This window comes from Loxodonta africana, chromosome 1 (assembly GCF_030014295.1).
Source record: "Loxodonta africana isolate mLoxAfr1 chromosome 1, mLoxAfr1.hap2, whole genome shotgun sequence".
NCBI lineage: Eukaryota > Metazoa > Chordata > Mammalia > Proboscidea > Elephantidae > Loxodonta > Loxodonta africana.
The window spans coordinates 24,392,940-24,408,683 of NC_087342.1; the positions used below are offsets into that span (position 1 = coordinate 24,392,940).

General features: G+C 39.2%; 1 protein-coding gene across 6 annotated transcripts in view; it reads right to left on the minus strand.

Annotated features, from left to right (window-relative positions):
- The window catches only part of IL1RAP (interleukin 1 receptor accessory protein), a 160,713-nt gene that overhangs the window by 46,940 nt on the left and 98,029 nt on the right, over nt 1-15,744 (minus strand). For all 6 annotated transcript variants that reach the window (XM_023551627.2, XM_064272283.1, XM_023551624.2 and 3 more), the window contains 2 exons: nt 8,906-9,191; nt 5,501-5,687 (listed from right to left, as the gene is read on the minus strand). In XM_023551627.2, coding sequence (XP_023407395.2) covers nt 5,501-5,687; nt 8,906-9,191 — 473 coding nt within the window. The remainder of the gene's footprint in view (nt 1-5,500; nt 5,688-8,905; nt 9,192-15,744) is intronic.

Sequence of the window (15,744 nt, forward strand, 5' to 3'; positions counted from 1 at the left end):
TTATCGGCAAGGTTATTTTGAGTGAGTTATATAACACAATGCAAAAGTATGGGTTTTTGATCCAGACTGCATAGGACTGAATCTTGATTCCTACCTCTGTGACCTTGGGCAAATCACTCAACCACTCTATTCCTAAGTTTCCTCAACTGTACAAAGAAGGAAGAAGCAGGAGGGCCTACCTCATAAGGCTGTTAAGAGAACTAAGTGAAATAATACAGTTAAAGCACTGGGAAAAACTCCTATGCTCAGTGAATGTTAGCTATTATTATTTACCACTTAGAGCCCCAGTTTCCTAATTCATAAAGAGATAATATTTATCTTGCAAGGTTATGGTCAGTATTACATATGATAACATATAAGCACCTAGCCCACTGTCTTGTACAGTAAAATGCAATCATTGTTAGCATCATTTTCCTTCCTTCAACTCAGCAGCTTTCACCTTGTTGCTAACAGGAAAGCAAATCTGTTGGAACTGATTAAAACTAATCTATCTTTCAACCCTCATAGGGTTATCTGTATTGGTAAGAGACTATTTCTACAATGGTCAAGGTAGGGAATCCAGCTGACAACAAAGTAAAGGGAAGCATGCAATTGACAATGAAGATTTTGAAAACAATTTCCAGAGCACATATCCAACTGCAAATAAGTAAATATGTGTGTATATATATATACACACATACACATATATATAGGAATCTATCAAGAACTTCCACAAATCCATTAGCCAACAAAGAATGGACAAGAAACATGATCAAAGGGGAAAAAGACAAAAAAAGTAAACAATACAGAGGCAAGGAAGCCTGAATACCTGAATGGTTAATTTTTGAAAAGATGTTCAGCATCATACTAGCAAACATAAAAACTCTGATTATACCAAATGTTAGCAAGGACGTGCCACAATGAGAGGCCTCATACATTGCTGGGGAAGAGGGTGTAAATTGGTGCAACCACTTTGGAAAGCCATTTGGCAGCATCTAGTAAAGTTCAACATACATACCATAAGGTCCCCCAGTTCCATTCCATTTCATTGCATTATCTCAAAAGATCTGTAAGAATGTTTATTGTATACTGTTGTAACAGTGAAAAATGATAAATTAATGAAAGGCCTACCAAAAGAAGAATGGATAAATAGAAACATTGTGTACTAGATAACCTTTTGAGTGAAGGAACTAGAGCTACATATAATTATATGGATAAATCTAAAAAATATAATGTAGTGACTTTTCAATTGTCTGAATCTTGTTTTCTAGTGGGTTCTTCAAAAAGAGTTCATGGAAACAATATCCCCAGAGTTTTTACATATTGAAAACTTTGTATTTGAAAGTAGATTTTGCTGGATGCAAAATCACTGACTCACGCTCTCCTTTCTTGAGTATGTAATCCCATTTTCTTTTCTCATGAAGTATTGCTGTTGAAAAGTCTGATGACAATTTGATTTTCTTTACCTGAAAAATCAATGGCTCCTTTTGTCTAGGAGCCCAGAGACTTTCTTCCTCTTTTCTTTTACTTGAAATATGTCTTGATGTTGGTTGTTCTGGGTTAATATTCTCAGGTATTCAAGGTGCTTCTTCTACATATAGTTTCAAAATATTTTTGTAATTTTAGGAACGTTGCTTTGAATTACAATTTTTAGTATTTGATTGGTACTCTTGCTTTGATTTTCTTCTTCAAGGGCTTCTCTTATCCATATGAGGGATTTTTTATGCCACTCTTCAGATTTAACACTTTCTCTCAAGATCTTTGTATCTCTTTCATTTATGACTTTATCTCCTTCTTCATGTATTTTATGCCTTCCTTCACTTTCTCTACTTTTTCCAATGTTTTATTATGAAAAATTTCAAACATATAAAGTTATTAGAATTATTCAGTGAATACTCATATACCTACTACCTAGATTCTACAATTAACATATCATCATAATTGCCTTATCCACCTATCTATTCATCTATCCATCCCTCCATTCATATATGAATTCCTATTTTTTGATTCCTTAGAAGGTAAATCACAGACATCAGTACATTTTTCTCCTGAAACACTTTTTGCATATCATTAACCAGAGATCTGTATCTGTTTATGGTTCTCTTTTTCCTCTTGTAATAAAATTTGCACACAACATACAAATTTTACACCTACCAGTTTGAAATGTACTGAGTTTTGACAAATGAACACTATGTTTAACCCCCAACCCAGTTCAGATATAGAATATACTATCATCACCCCAGAAAATTTCCTTATACTCCTTCCCAGTCAAATTCCACCCCTATCCAACAGAAGCAACCACTATTCTGATTTTTTTTCCACCCTAGTTAAGTTTTGCCTATGTCCACATTACAGTATATCATGGTAAACATATGATATGAACTTGAAAAGAATGTGTACTCTGTAGTTGCTGAGTGTACTGTTGTTCTATAAATATCATTTAGGTCAAAGTGGCTGAATTTTGTTTACATCTTTCAAGCTTTGCTAATTTTTTTTATCTGGATAGTCTATCAATTGCTGCCAAATTTTAACAGATGTTGAAGTTTTCAAATATTTTTGTAGAATTGTCTATTTCTCCCTTTAATTCTGTTCTTTTATTTCATGTATTTTGAAGCTTTGTTATCAAGCACATAAACCAAAAAGCTCATTGCCATTGAGTTGATTCCGACTCATAGCAATCCTGTAGGACAGAGCAGAAACACCCCATAGGATTTCCAATGAGCACCTGGTGGATTCGAGTTGTTGATCTCTTGGTTAGCAGCCAGGCTCTTAAACACTGTGCCACCAGGGCTCCACACAGACATTCACTATTATCATGTCTCCCTAATGGATTGACATTTTTGTTAATATGAATGCCCCTTACAGGTCCCTGGGTAATGCAAACAATTCGCGCTCAACTACTTAACCTAAAAGGTTGGTGGTTTGGACCTACCCAGTGAAGCCGTGGAACAAAGGCCGGGTGATCTGCTTTCATAAAGATCACAGCCAAGACAACCCTATGGAACAGTTCTACTCTGCAACACATGGAGTCGCTATGACTCAGAACCAACTAGATGGCAAAGGGTTTTTTGTTTTTTTTTTTTTGAGTAATAATCATTGTCTTAAAGTCTACTTTATCTGATATTGTTACAGCCACTCTAATCTTTCTATGCTTTTTCATCATTTATTTCTGAATTTAAAAAATGTTCTCCCCTTCACCTTTCATTAATCTTAAGGCCTCGACTATGGTGTTTACTTGCTGTTATGTTCCTCTTAGTTTACTTCATTTCTCGAATAACTTGTTTTCTTCTTTCTAATTTCCTACTGAGTTATGTAATTTCTGAACTTTTCTGATTCTTAGTTATTTATGTTATTCTTTCACATCTTGTATCATCTGCTTAATGTCTTTTAGCTCATTTTTGAAATAATAAGCTACAATATGTCCTTCTGGCATGCTTTCTTTTTCTGGAGAGAAATTATTCAGCTCCATACTCTCTCTTTTCTTATAACTTTAAATGTGGTTTTACATTGGTATTTTTTTGCTTCAATTTTATAAGAAACCAGTTTTTTTTTTTTTTTTTCCTGAACTTTAAAACATGTCAGGATATTCTATCTTCACATTTCCTTCTTCAAAAATTGAGATTTCCCAGCTCTTTCCCTCCCCTCTGATTTTAGTCAGCCCTTCTCCTCCTACCTCCCTATTGCCTCTATCTGGCTTAATTTTTATTCAACTCCCAGCAGATTCTCTTTAGTATGGCTGGTGGTTTTCCAGAGCTCCAATGTGCTAGAGCTGTGGTAGCCCCTTCAGAATGTCTTTCCATGGACCTCTTGCACTCAGCTTCTATTAGAGGGCAAAACCCCTTCCAATTTCACCTGCGCGTCTCAAATTGGCCCACCATACTTTTGAGTGAGTACCTATGGGCTGTTTTGGGGTTCCTCTGTTTTCAAGTCTGCAGAGACCCCGTTACTTCCTTCTTCTCTCTTCTCTACAGACACCGATTAAAAAACCTGCTGCTATCCAGTTGATTCCAACTCATAGCAACCTACAGGACAGAGCAGAACTGACCCATAGGGTTTCCAAGCCTGTAACTCTTTTTTGTTGTTGTTTTTCTTTAGATGAAGGTTTACAGAGCAAATGAGTTTCTCGTTAAACAATTAATACCCTTATCGCTTTGTGACATTGCTTGCTAACCCTATGAATGTGTCAACACTCTGCCCTTCTCGACCTTGGTTTCCCTGTTTCCGTTCGTCCAGCTTTCCTGTCTCTCCTGCCTTCTCGTCCTTGCACCTGGGCTGGTGTGCTCATTTAGTTGCCTAAACACGGTTGAGCTACGTGTATTATTGTTTGTTTTATGTGCCTGTCTAATCTTTGGCTGAAGGGTAAACCTCAGAAGTAACTTCAGTACTGAGTTAAAAGGGTGTTTGGGGGCCATACTCTTGGAGTTTCTCTAGTCTCTATCAGAGTAGTATGTCTGGACTTTTTTGCGAGTTTGAATTTTGTTCCATATTTTTCTCCAGCTCTGTCTGGTACCCTCTATCGTGATCCCTGTCAGAGCAATCGGTGGTGGTAGCCGGGCACCATCTAGTTGTGCTGGACTCGGTCTGGTGGAGGCTGTGGTAGCTGTGGTCCATTAGTCCTTTGGACGAATCTTTCCCCAAGGCTGTAAATCTTTATGGAAGCAGACTGCCACATCTTCCTCCTACGGAACAGCTGATGGGTTCAAACCACTGACCTTTCAGTGAGCAGCTGAGTGCTTAACTACTGTGCCACCAGGACTCCTTACAGACAATGATACCATATGTGTTTTAAGGCTGTTGGTTTGTCTCATCCACTTGACTGAAAACTGTTCTTCTGGATAACTTGTCACTGAGTTTGTTTTGTAAGTAAGTGTTGTTCATGGGATTTTGGCTTTGGTTTATGTGGAGATTCAAAAGCTATGCTGCTGCCATCGGTGGCAACTTCCAACAAATTGATTTTTAATTAACATTTATCAAATCCCCCAGATGTGGAAGAGCCCACGGATGGACTAGTGAAAACACACATAAACAGAATACAGTGCTGACTAATCAGGGAGTAGAAATTCACCGATGGATTAGCAGCTTTTAACTCTACCAAGCAGGAAAGCCCTGGTGGCAAAGTGGATAAGAGCTCAGGCTGCTAACTAAAAGTCTGGCAGTTCGAATCCACCAGCTGCTCCTTGGAAACCCTACTCTGTCCTATAGGGTTGTTTTGAGTCGGAATCAACTGGACAGCACACAACAAGCAGTGAGGAGAAGTGGGCAATCTTTCTCCAAATGTGTTTCATAGTAAGTTAATAGAACAAAAGTAGTTTTAGTTTAGGAGATGTTGAGTTGAGGCAAAGCACTCTTCCCCCCACGCCCCAACAAAGTGGTACAGATTAATCGAGTGGTGAAAGATTTGTATAAAGTTATTAAGGAAGAAATCAGAAAACCTGAGGAGAAAAATCTCAGTTTCTACTTTTAACACAACAAGTAATTATTGCCATTTTAGAGAGGGCAAACCGTCCTCTGGTTTGCTTACCTTATACCAAGTGACGGTTGGTTTGACATTGGAAGGAAAAAATCCGTCTACATTTGGACAAGTGATCTTCTGAAGACTATGTTCTAGATATAGCCTATGCACTGGGAGTTTCATGGGAGATTTGAAGCATCTGTCCTTTTGAACAACTTCCAGAGGAAATGCAACTTTGCTGCAATAAGTCGTGTTCCTGAAAAGAGAAACACCCAGATGAATGGGCAGTCTCATTTGCATGTGGTTTAGTACAGCAACCACATTAAAACCATTTAAGTGAAGTCATGCTATGTATTGACGCTCTGTTTGTATGCGTAAGTTCATGTAAGAATTAAATGTTGAAGGTATTTCCATACCAACTGCCATCACAGAATTTAAAGAAATCACAATTATTAATGCACCAAAATATTTATATTTTAAGGTATGCTCCCAAATGTACATAGACCATTTTATACTTAAAACATTCTCAATAACACTCTGTTGCTAAAGCTATGGTGAGAATGGCATATTTACTCATTGCTTTTAATGGTATAAACGACCTTGGGAGGAAAAATAAGTTTCCAGAGCCCCCCACCTCCTAAAAACAAAAGTCTTACATTTAGACCTAGTAATTCTATTTTTGGAAAATTTTTCAAATGCTAGAAACATAGGAGGGGGGAATGGGAAGGCAATACATGATAAAAAATGCCCATGACAGTGTTATTTCAGCAAAGAAAATACTGGAATCAATAGAAAAGTCTGCCAAAAGGAAAACTGTAATGAAAATTATGGTACGATCATTCAATGTTGCTGTAACCCGTTGCCGTTGAGTCAAATTCAACTCAGAATGACCCTACAGGACAGAGTACAACTGCCCCATAGGGTTTCCAAGGAGCGGCTGGTGGATTTGAACTGCCAACCTTTTGGTTAGCAGCTGAGCTGTTAACCAATACACCACCAGGAAGATGAATCGAACCCTATTCCCTAAAGACATCCAGGCCTGTGATTCCATAGGTTCAGTTTAAGGCCATTCTCAACTTAGGAATCGCCCTAGGACAATGGGACATTTCTCCCATTGCTTTGGGGACCTGGAAGACAGGTACACGTATAAGCTAAAGAAATGACAAAGTGGAAAATGATAACTACTATTAAAGGTGTCAAAAAAAAAAAAACCTACAGGACATAACAGAACTGCCCCACAGAGTTTCCAAGGAGCGTCTGGTGGATTTGCACTGCTGACTTTTTGGTTGGCAGCCGTAGCACTCAACCACTACGCCACCAGGGTCTCCTTCCACTAAAGGTATACTCAGCCCTTAACAGTCCTGTAGCTTTCTCCTGTAGAGACCAAGGTCATCCAGAAAGCTCCCAATGACCCCTTCCCAGGTACCTGCTGATGTTATTTGGGAAATGTTAATGCATTAACAATTGTCAAAGATGAAAACGAGCTCGAAAGAGCAAGTAAACCAACCCTCTCATTGTATGGATATAGACACCAAAGCTGTCAGATGTGGATCTGACTTGCCTTAGGTTACCCAGTTAAATACTAATGCGTGACCTGGGATGAGGGTTTAGTTCTGTTCTCAACCAGTGTTCTTTCCACTACAGTCTGTTTAACCTCTCCTACCAGACTGTGTTAAGGCATAAAAAAGGACACGTGAATATTCAAGGCTCCTTGGAAGCCTAAACACGAGTCTAGAGTCCACTCCAATTAAAGTGGCAGGTGAAGGCCTCAGAAGGGCCTTCAGTGGTTACATGGACTCCTGAGGGCACAATGATCTAAACGCCTTTCTATGATTGAAAACAGGTCCTTTGTCACGTCATCACAACACAATTTAAATTTATGAAAACGTACTCCTAGTTTTGCATCAGAGACCAATTTAATATCCATGAGAGAAAAGGAGTATTCAGAAGAATGGATGGGATTACCTATTGACATAGAAAAAAAAAAAATTCAAAACCCAGATGGGAGTTCAGAAAACAAAGTAACCTGACAGCTAAAAAGGGACCTGGGGTAAAAACAGGCATAGAACTAAACCCTAGAACAGTTATTCTTTGGGAGGGCTTTAGTTTTATGATTTTTTTTTTTTTTTTTTTGGAGCAAAAATATTAATACCAAACCCAAACCAAACCCACTGCCGTCGAGTTGATTCTGACTCATAGCGACCCTATAGGACAGAGTAGAACTGCCCCATAGGGTTTCCAAGGAGCGCCTGGCAGATTTGAACTGCTGACCTGTTGGTTAGCAGTTGTAGCACTTAACCACTATGCCACCAGGGTTTCCAAAAATAACAATATGTAGTTTTTTAAAAAAATATTGTGGTGTAAAATGCAAAATCTACATAAACTTTCAGGGAAAAAAGCAGGCTTCAAAGACATTTTTCAGTAGAGATGGGCTGCTTTGGGTTATATTCTTAGATTCCCACGGATATGGTATTCACTTGCTTCTTCTCTTAGGGGAATTTTGGTGGAAAAGTATTGTCCTTGTTAGGGGAGCGGTCTGCCTGTGTGCCTCCCATTCCTGGCCACCTAAAAGTAAAGGCCTTAGGCCCAGAACATTCTCTGATAAGGAGGCTGGGTGACTCTCTCTCCTAGTTCCTTCTCCTCATGGGAGAAGCCTTCCCCCTGTTTTGGGGACCCAGTAACTTTCTCTGTCTCTTGCACAGGCATGGGCACCATATGGCACCTGGCCAATCCCACTTCTATATCTGTTCCTGGCAGGGAGGGAACCAGGTCTCTCCAGTCTACTGCATGAGAGGGGTGTATCAGAGGGCTGTATGTAGGACATCTTCCTCCCTGCACCGGCTGAATGCGGGGGTGGGGAGGCATCCTGTTGGCCACGGGAGACCAGTGACCACTAGTGAAGCTGATCTCGCTGTCTCCTCTCTCTGTGCGTAAAGCCTTTACCCATGCACTAGTACAGCCTGTGTGGTCTGTGTCTTTTGTTGCTGGCAACCTCAAACCCTGGTTCGATAGTTCTAAATTCATTTGCTACTTCATAAATATTCTTTATGCCATAAAGGCAGCCTGAGTCTTTACTCTGTGCCAGGCATTTTGCAAGATACCAAGAATAACAGGTATGAATGAGCTCTGCCCCTTGCCCTGACCATTGCCTAGGGAATGAGATGTTCCAGGTGAAGGAGAAGTGTAACCAGGTGTCAATATCAAGGCAAGGGAGCAAATAAACAAGGCTCCACCTTTACCCTACCTGGACATGTGCCAGTGTCTACAAAGAAACCAGCTCTGGAGAATGCTCTTGGGGCAACCATGCTTTCCTCTGCACACCTCCAGGCCCTCTTCTAAGCCATTAAGGTGAAGCGTAACTCTTTCTAAATGCTTTCTCCCTTTTCCTCTCCAACTTCATGGCACATGCATCGCCTAAAGAAAAGTCCACGAACTACAGGGAAAAGATAAAGCCAATGCTAAGGGTCAGAGTACCTTAACATGCAGGTATAGTTGCCCGTGTCATTGAGGAGGGTGGGCCGGAACCACAGCACATCCTTCTCTTTAATAATTCGGTTCTCAGGGAGGCGGAAGTTAATTGGTTCCTCAAGGTCTCGATCCTGCCCTGTCCAATACCAGATCAGGGTGAGGCCAGCTGAGTGGGCCGTACTGTAGTTATATTTCAAGAAGTGCTCAAAGAGTGGGCACTTGATGCGAGCTGGCTCATCTTCAAATACTTGGATTTGCCTCATGGTATCCAGTCCCCAGTCATCGCAGCGTTCTGGAACAGTCAAAAAGAAAGATAGGGCAGGTGAGTCACCTCACAGTTATACGCCTCCAGAGAACTCAACTTCTCCTTAGGATGCCAATCTTTTCCAGGACCCCCATTCTTTGGTCACCTTCAATGCCAAAATCCAAAAACCAAGCCCGTTGCCATTGCGTGCTTAATCCTGTTGAATCCTATAAGGTAACAGGAAGGATCTCACCTAAAAAGGAAGTCATGTGCTTTTTTATTCCTCTGAGAACAGAGGAGGTTTGAAGGAGGAAATTGTAACTGAAAAGACAATTCTCAAGTAGATGAGAAAGAAGACTCCCAATTCTCCTTAGGTCTCCTGGTATTTCATCTAGACTCCTGTCCAGTAGAAATATAACGTGAGCCACATATGTAATTTCAAATGTCCTAGTAGCCATGGTAAAAAAGTAAAAGGCAGACAAATTTAATTTCAATAATACGTTTTATTTAACCCAATATATGCAAAATACCCCAAAATATTAATGACTTCTATTGGGGAAATAATAGTCTTTTTAACAAATGGTGCTGGCATACCTGGATATCCATTTGCAAAAGAATGAAACAGGACCCATACCTCACACCATGCACAAAAACTAACTCCAAGTGGATCAAAGACCTAAACATAAAGACTAAAACGATAAAAATCATGGAAGAAAAAATAGGATCTACCCTAGGAGCCCTAATACAGGCCATAAACAGAATACAAAACATTACCAAAAATGATGAAGAGAAACCAGATAACTGGGAGCTCCTAAAAATCAAACACCTATGCTCATCTAAAGACTTCACCAAAAGAGTAAAAAGACCACCTACAGACTGGGAAAGAATATTCAGCTATGACATCTCAGACCAGCTCCTGATCTCTAAAATCTACATGACTCTGTCAAAACTCAACCACAAAAAGACAAACAACCCAATCAAGAAGTGGGCAAAGGATATGAACACACATTTCACTAAGGAAGATATTCAGGCAGCCAACAGATACATGAGAAAATGCTCTCGATCATTAGCCATTAGAGAAATGCAAATTAAAACTACGATGAGATTCCATCTGACACCAACTAGACTGGCATTAATTCAAAAAACACAAAATAATAAATGTTGGAGAGGCTGCGGAGAGACTGGAACTCTCATACACTGCTGGTGGGATTGTAAAATGGTACAACCACTTTGGAAATCCATCTGGCGTTATCTTAAACAGTTAGAAATAGAACTACCATACAACCCAGAAATCCCACTCCTCGGAATATACCCTAAAGATACAAGACCCTTCACACAAACAGATATATGCACACCCATGTTTACTGCAGCTCTGTTTATAATAGCAAAAAGCTGGAAGCAACCAAGATGTCCATCAACGGACGAATGGGTAAATAAATTGTGGTATATTCACACAATGGAATACTACGCATCGATAAAAAACAGTGACGAATCTCTGAAACATTTCATAACATGGAGGAATCTGGAAGGCATTATGCTGAGCGAAATGAGTCAGTTGCAAAAGGACAAATATTGTATAAGACCACTATTATAAGATCTTGAGAAATAGAAAAAACGGAGAAGAACACATACTTTTGTGGTTACAAAGGGGGGAGGGAGGGAGAGGGCTTTTTATTGATCAATCTGTAGATCGGAACTGCTTTGGGTGAAGGGAAAGACAACACTCAAAACAAGGAAGGTCAGCCTAATTGGACTGGATTAAAAGTAAAGAGGTTTCCGAGATAAAATGAAAGCTTCAAAGGTCAGCGAAGCAGGGGCTGGGGTCTGGGGAACTTGGTTTGAGGGGACTTCTAAGTCAATGGGCAAAACAATTCTATTATGAAAACACTCTGCATCCCACTTTGAATTGTGGCGCCTGGGGTCCTAAATGCCAACAAGCGGCCATCTAAAATACATTAATTGGTCTCAACCCACCGGGAGCAAAGGCAAAGGAAGAACACCAAGGTCACACGACAACTAAGAACCCAAGAGACAGAAAGGGCCACTTGAACCAGAGACCTACATTATCCTGAGACCAGAAGAACTAGTTGGTGCCCGGCCACAATCGATGTCTGCCCTGTCAGGGAACACAACAGACAACTCCTGAGGGAGCAGGAGACCAATGGGATGCAGACCCCAAATTCTCATTAAAAGACCACACCTAATGGTATGATTGCGACTAGAGGAATCCCAGAGACAATGCTCCCCAGAACTTCTGATGGCACAGGACAGGAACCATCCCCGAAGACAAATCATCAGGCATGAAAAGGACTGGTCAGTGGGGGGGAGAGAGATACTGATGAAGAGTGAGCTAATTAAATCAGGTGGACACGGGAGAGTGTGTTGGCAACTCTTGACTGGAGGGGGGATGGGAAGATAGAGAGAGAGGGAAGATGGTAAAATTGGCACGAAACGAGAGACTGTAAGGGCTGACTCAATAGGGGGAGAGCAAGTGGGAGAAGGGAGTAAGATGTATGTAAACCTACATGTGACAGACTGATTGGAATGGTAAATGTTCACTTGAAGCTTAATAAAAATTAAAAAAAATATATATATTAATGACTTCTTTTGTTTGGTTGTTTTTTGGGTTTATTTCTTGGTAGTTCAAAAAAAAAACCCAAGAATAAAATAGCTCATTAATATTTTGTACTACCCAAAACAAAACAAAACTAACCTGTTGCCGTCAAGTTGATTCCTACTCATAGCGACCCTACAGGACACAGTAGAACTGTCCCATACACAGGGTTTGCAAGGAGCAGCTGGTAAACTGGAACTGCTGACCTTTTGGCTAGCAGCCAAGCTCTTAATCACTGCACTACCAGAGCTCCTCTTTGTGCTAAGCCTTCAAAATTCAGTGTATTTTACACTTCTAGTACATCTCAATTTGGGCTAGCCATGTCCATCCACTGGCTACCCTACCGTACATCAGGACCACAGACCTCAACTCAAGAGTTCTTAGTGATACTCACTGGGGAGTAAAATTGATAGAATGTCAATGACCTGGAAGCAAATGAAATCTGTAATTGTTTTTATGTTTTTCTATAACGAAACGTAATAATTCGTGTATTCAGGAAAAGAAAGGATAATAAAATTTGTTTTCTTATGCGTGATAGCTGAATTTAGGGTTCCTGACATCACCACATGCAGGCAGAAGAGAGGTCAAGGGTGATAAAAGTCCTATAGGCCCCAAAACAATTACTTCAAAATGATTTTCTATTTTCCTTTCAACCTTAACATATGTCCATACATATATGTATGATTGTATTTTTTACTATGTAATCCTTTTTCTATTTAAGCTGGCATCTAAAAAATTTTATTCTAAGTATAATAACTGAAAAGGAGATACTTTGTATCATACTGAAAATTACCCATTTAAAAATAAAATGGCTACATCTTTTAACTACATAAAGTGGAAGAGTGATATTCCACATCAGTCAACACCTACAAAATACTTAAATAAGCTTTCCTTTAACAGCTGCAAATTCCATACTGTTCCTTTTCTCTCCTTGAACTTACATTAACTCCATTATCCCATATATGATTTTAAGTTAATGGAAATTATATTTAATAGTTTAATTTTTGTTTCATTATTTTCTTCTTCTCTTCTGTATATAACACTCAAGGCATTAAAGTTTTTTTTTTCCCTCTCCAGAATACATTTTATTATGATTATCAGTATATACAATTTGAATAAAACATTTTAAATTTTTATAATCATTAAACATAACACTTTATTGGAAATGTATCTCTTCATGATCTGGATTTTTTTTTTTAATTGAATGGGTTTAGGCACTAATTCAGAAATTTTGTGTGTATATATATATATACATATATATGTATATGCACTGAGGAAATTTGTTCATAAACCCGTTGACGTCAAGTCAATTCCGACTCCTAGTGACCCTATGGGATAGAGTAGAACTGCCCCACAGGGTTTTCAAGGAGTGGCTGGAGTTTGGTTATAACAAGGTCACTCAGTTCTTTATACTCCTGAGCTATATGCCCAATTTATATTTTGTCACCAAAAATTATTTATATTGGTCCATCACTGGACAACTCTGGAAGACAGAGTCTGTAAAAACAGCCCTAATTCTCACTCCTCCTGTTATCCACATCCTTTGACATGTGATGCTGTGAGTTCTCCAATCAAGAGGGGAGTCTTTTTCTCCACCCTGTGACCTGACCTGTGCTTTCCTGGTGGCTCACATTCACCAAGAAAATGCAGCGGAAGTGCTGGTTTGTCAATTCCAAGCCTAGGACTTAAAACGCCTTGTGTGCTTTTGCTTTTCCTCTTGAAGCCCTGCTACCACCATAAGAACACGCCCAGGAAAGCCTAGTGAGTTAATTAGAGACCACGTGGAGGAGAACGGAGGCACCGGAACTGAATTTCTGGTTCCCATCCCTGGAACCACAGTTAACCAAAGGCTCAAGAGCAAGCCTAGCCTAGGTAACCGAGCCGACCTTGCATTAACAAGGCTGCCCAGGCAACCTACAGACTCAAAAGCAAAAATACTTGTGTAATAAATTTTTTAAAAAGTTCACTTAAGTTTGTGATTATCTGTCAGGCAACATTATTATGGCAGCGGATAGCTGATACCCAAAAAACCAAACCAAACAAACCCACTGCCGTAGAGTCGATTCTAACTCATAGCAACTCTATAGGACAGAGTAGAACTGCCCCAATGGGTTTGTCACCTAAGTAAGTAATAAATCTCTGGGAAGTTCAACAAGCTGGCTTTTCCCGACTCAACAAATGGACTGTTATTTATAAGTACTATGCTTTCATTTAGAGGCATCTTTTTAAACCCACTGTGCACAGAAGGGCAAGAAAGATCAAAATGCTGTTCACATCAATACACGCTGGCCAATATAATATAAATATATATTTTTTAACTAGCTTACCACTTTCTTTAAATATATATTTTATCGAAACTGCAAAGATGCAGAATTAACTCATTCAGTTCACAGAAAATGAAAACCATAGTGTTTTGGGTAAATATGGCAGATCGAACATATGCACCAATTTCACTCCTTTCTGAATCTCCACTCAAATTACCCTATAGTAAAAGAATTTTTCACAATATAACCCTAAATAATAGTGGAAACAGGAGAGAAAACAATAGCAACATCAGAATGGACAAGAGGTGACTGGCTTAGCAGATTCAAAAAGCCAAATCCCAAGCTAGCAAGGGGAAGCTGAGGAGTAAACCAATCTGCAGTGCAGAATCCTGAAAGGCCCAGGAACTGGCAGTAGCAGGCATAAGTGAGGTTCACCCAATATTTCTGGGTTCTCTTTTCATATATAAGATGGTACTTTTCTGCCTCTCTGAAGTAAGGAGAGGCCATGTGACTTACTCTGGCCAACAAAATGTGCTGGGTGTTTTATGGGTACATTGCACTATGCTCCCTTTTCCTCTGCCTTGGCAAATATGAAAACACAGAGACTGAGACTCCCTTAGTTTGTAACCCTCAAATTGGATGACAGACAATAGGGTTCTGTTATTTTAAGTCACAGAGAATTGGAGTTTATTTGTTACCAAAAATCTATCCTATCCTGCCAGATACAATGAGGTACCTTAAAGCCGAGGATATGGAAAGAGTGGTAAAATAAAGAAGATCTATGAAAAGCTATTAATATATCAGAAAGTTGCATGCCTAGTTCCTCTTCTACCCTTCCTAGCACTGAATAATTTTCCCCACTCAGCTCCAAGGATGAGGTCAACCAGACCTTACCAACCAGGCAGGAGAACAAAATAATTTAATTTTCTTTGGGAAATTTGACCAGTTTGAGAAGAAGGACCTAACAGTCTTGCTCACAGGTTTTTAACAAATTGTGCAGCCACATCATTCAACAGATAAACTCAAGGCCAACAAGCCTCGCATCCATATTTAGAACTTTCAGTCAACATCTTAATTGCTTCTTCTTAAATATAAATAAAAAAAAAATAGATACCACAAATAGACATCTGAGAAAAATCTCCACCATGAAAGGCAGTCTTCAAAGAAACAAAATAAAAGAAACTTGGATAAAATCAAGACTATTCAAGGATAAACAAAGGCTTAGAAAAGAAGAAACACAAAAAGCAAAACCAACTATTATTAATGGCCTCGGAGTGATAAGAAACCTGCTGCATCCATGAAGCAAGAACAGAGTGCTGTGACAAAGGAATACTCAGGGAAAAAAAAAATGTGTTAAAATTAAAACATTATTGTGGTTGCAGAAATAAAAAAACTCAATAGATGCTTTGTTTTAGAAGTTAAAGTTGAGGATTTTCAAAAAAAAAAAAAAAAGAAGAGATAAATAGAAGACCAGTCCAGGAATTTTACCATCTCCATAATAAAATAAAACAAAACCCATTGCAGTCGAGTAGATTCTGATAGGCCTCCCAAAAGAAAAAAAGAGAAAGAAGAAAAATCTCAATTAAGTAATTTAAAGAAAAAAAAAAACACCCAGAACTGAAGTATGCAATCTTCTAAATTAAATGGATCCATCAATTACCCAGCCCAATGAATGCAAACAGACTTATGACATACACACATAAAACATTCTGAATGACTGTGT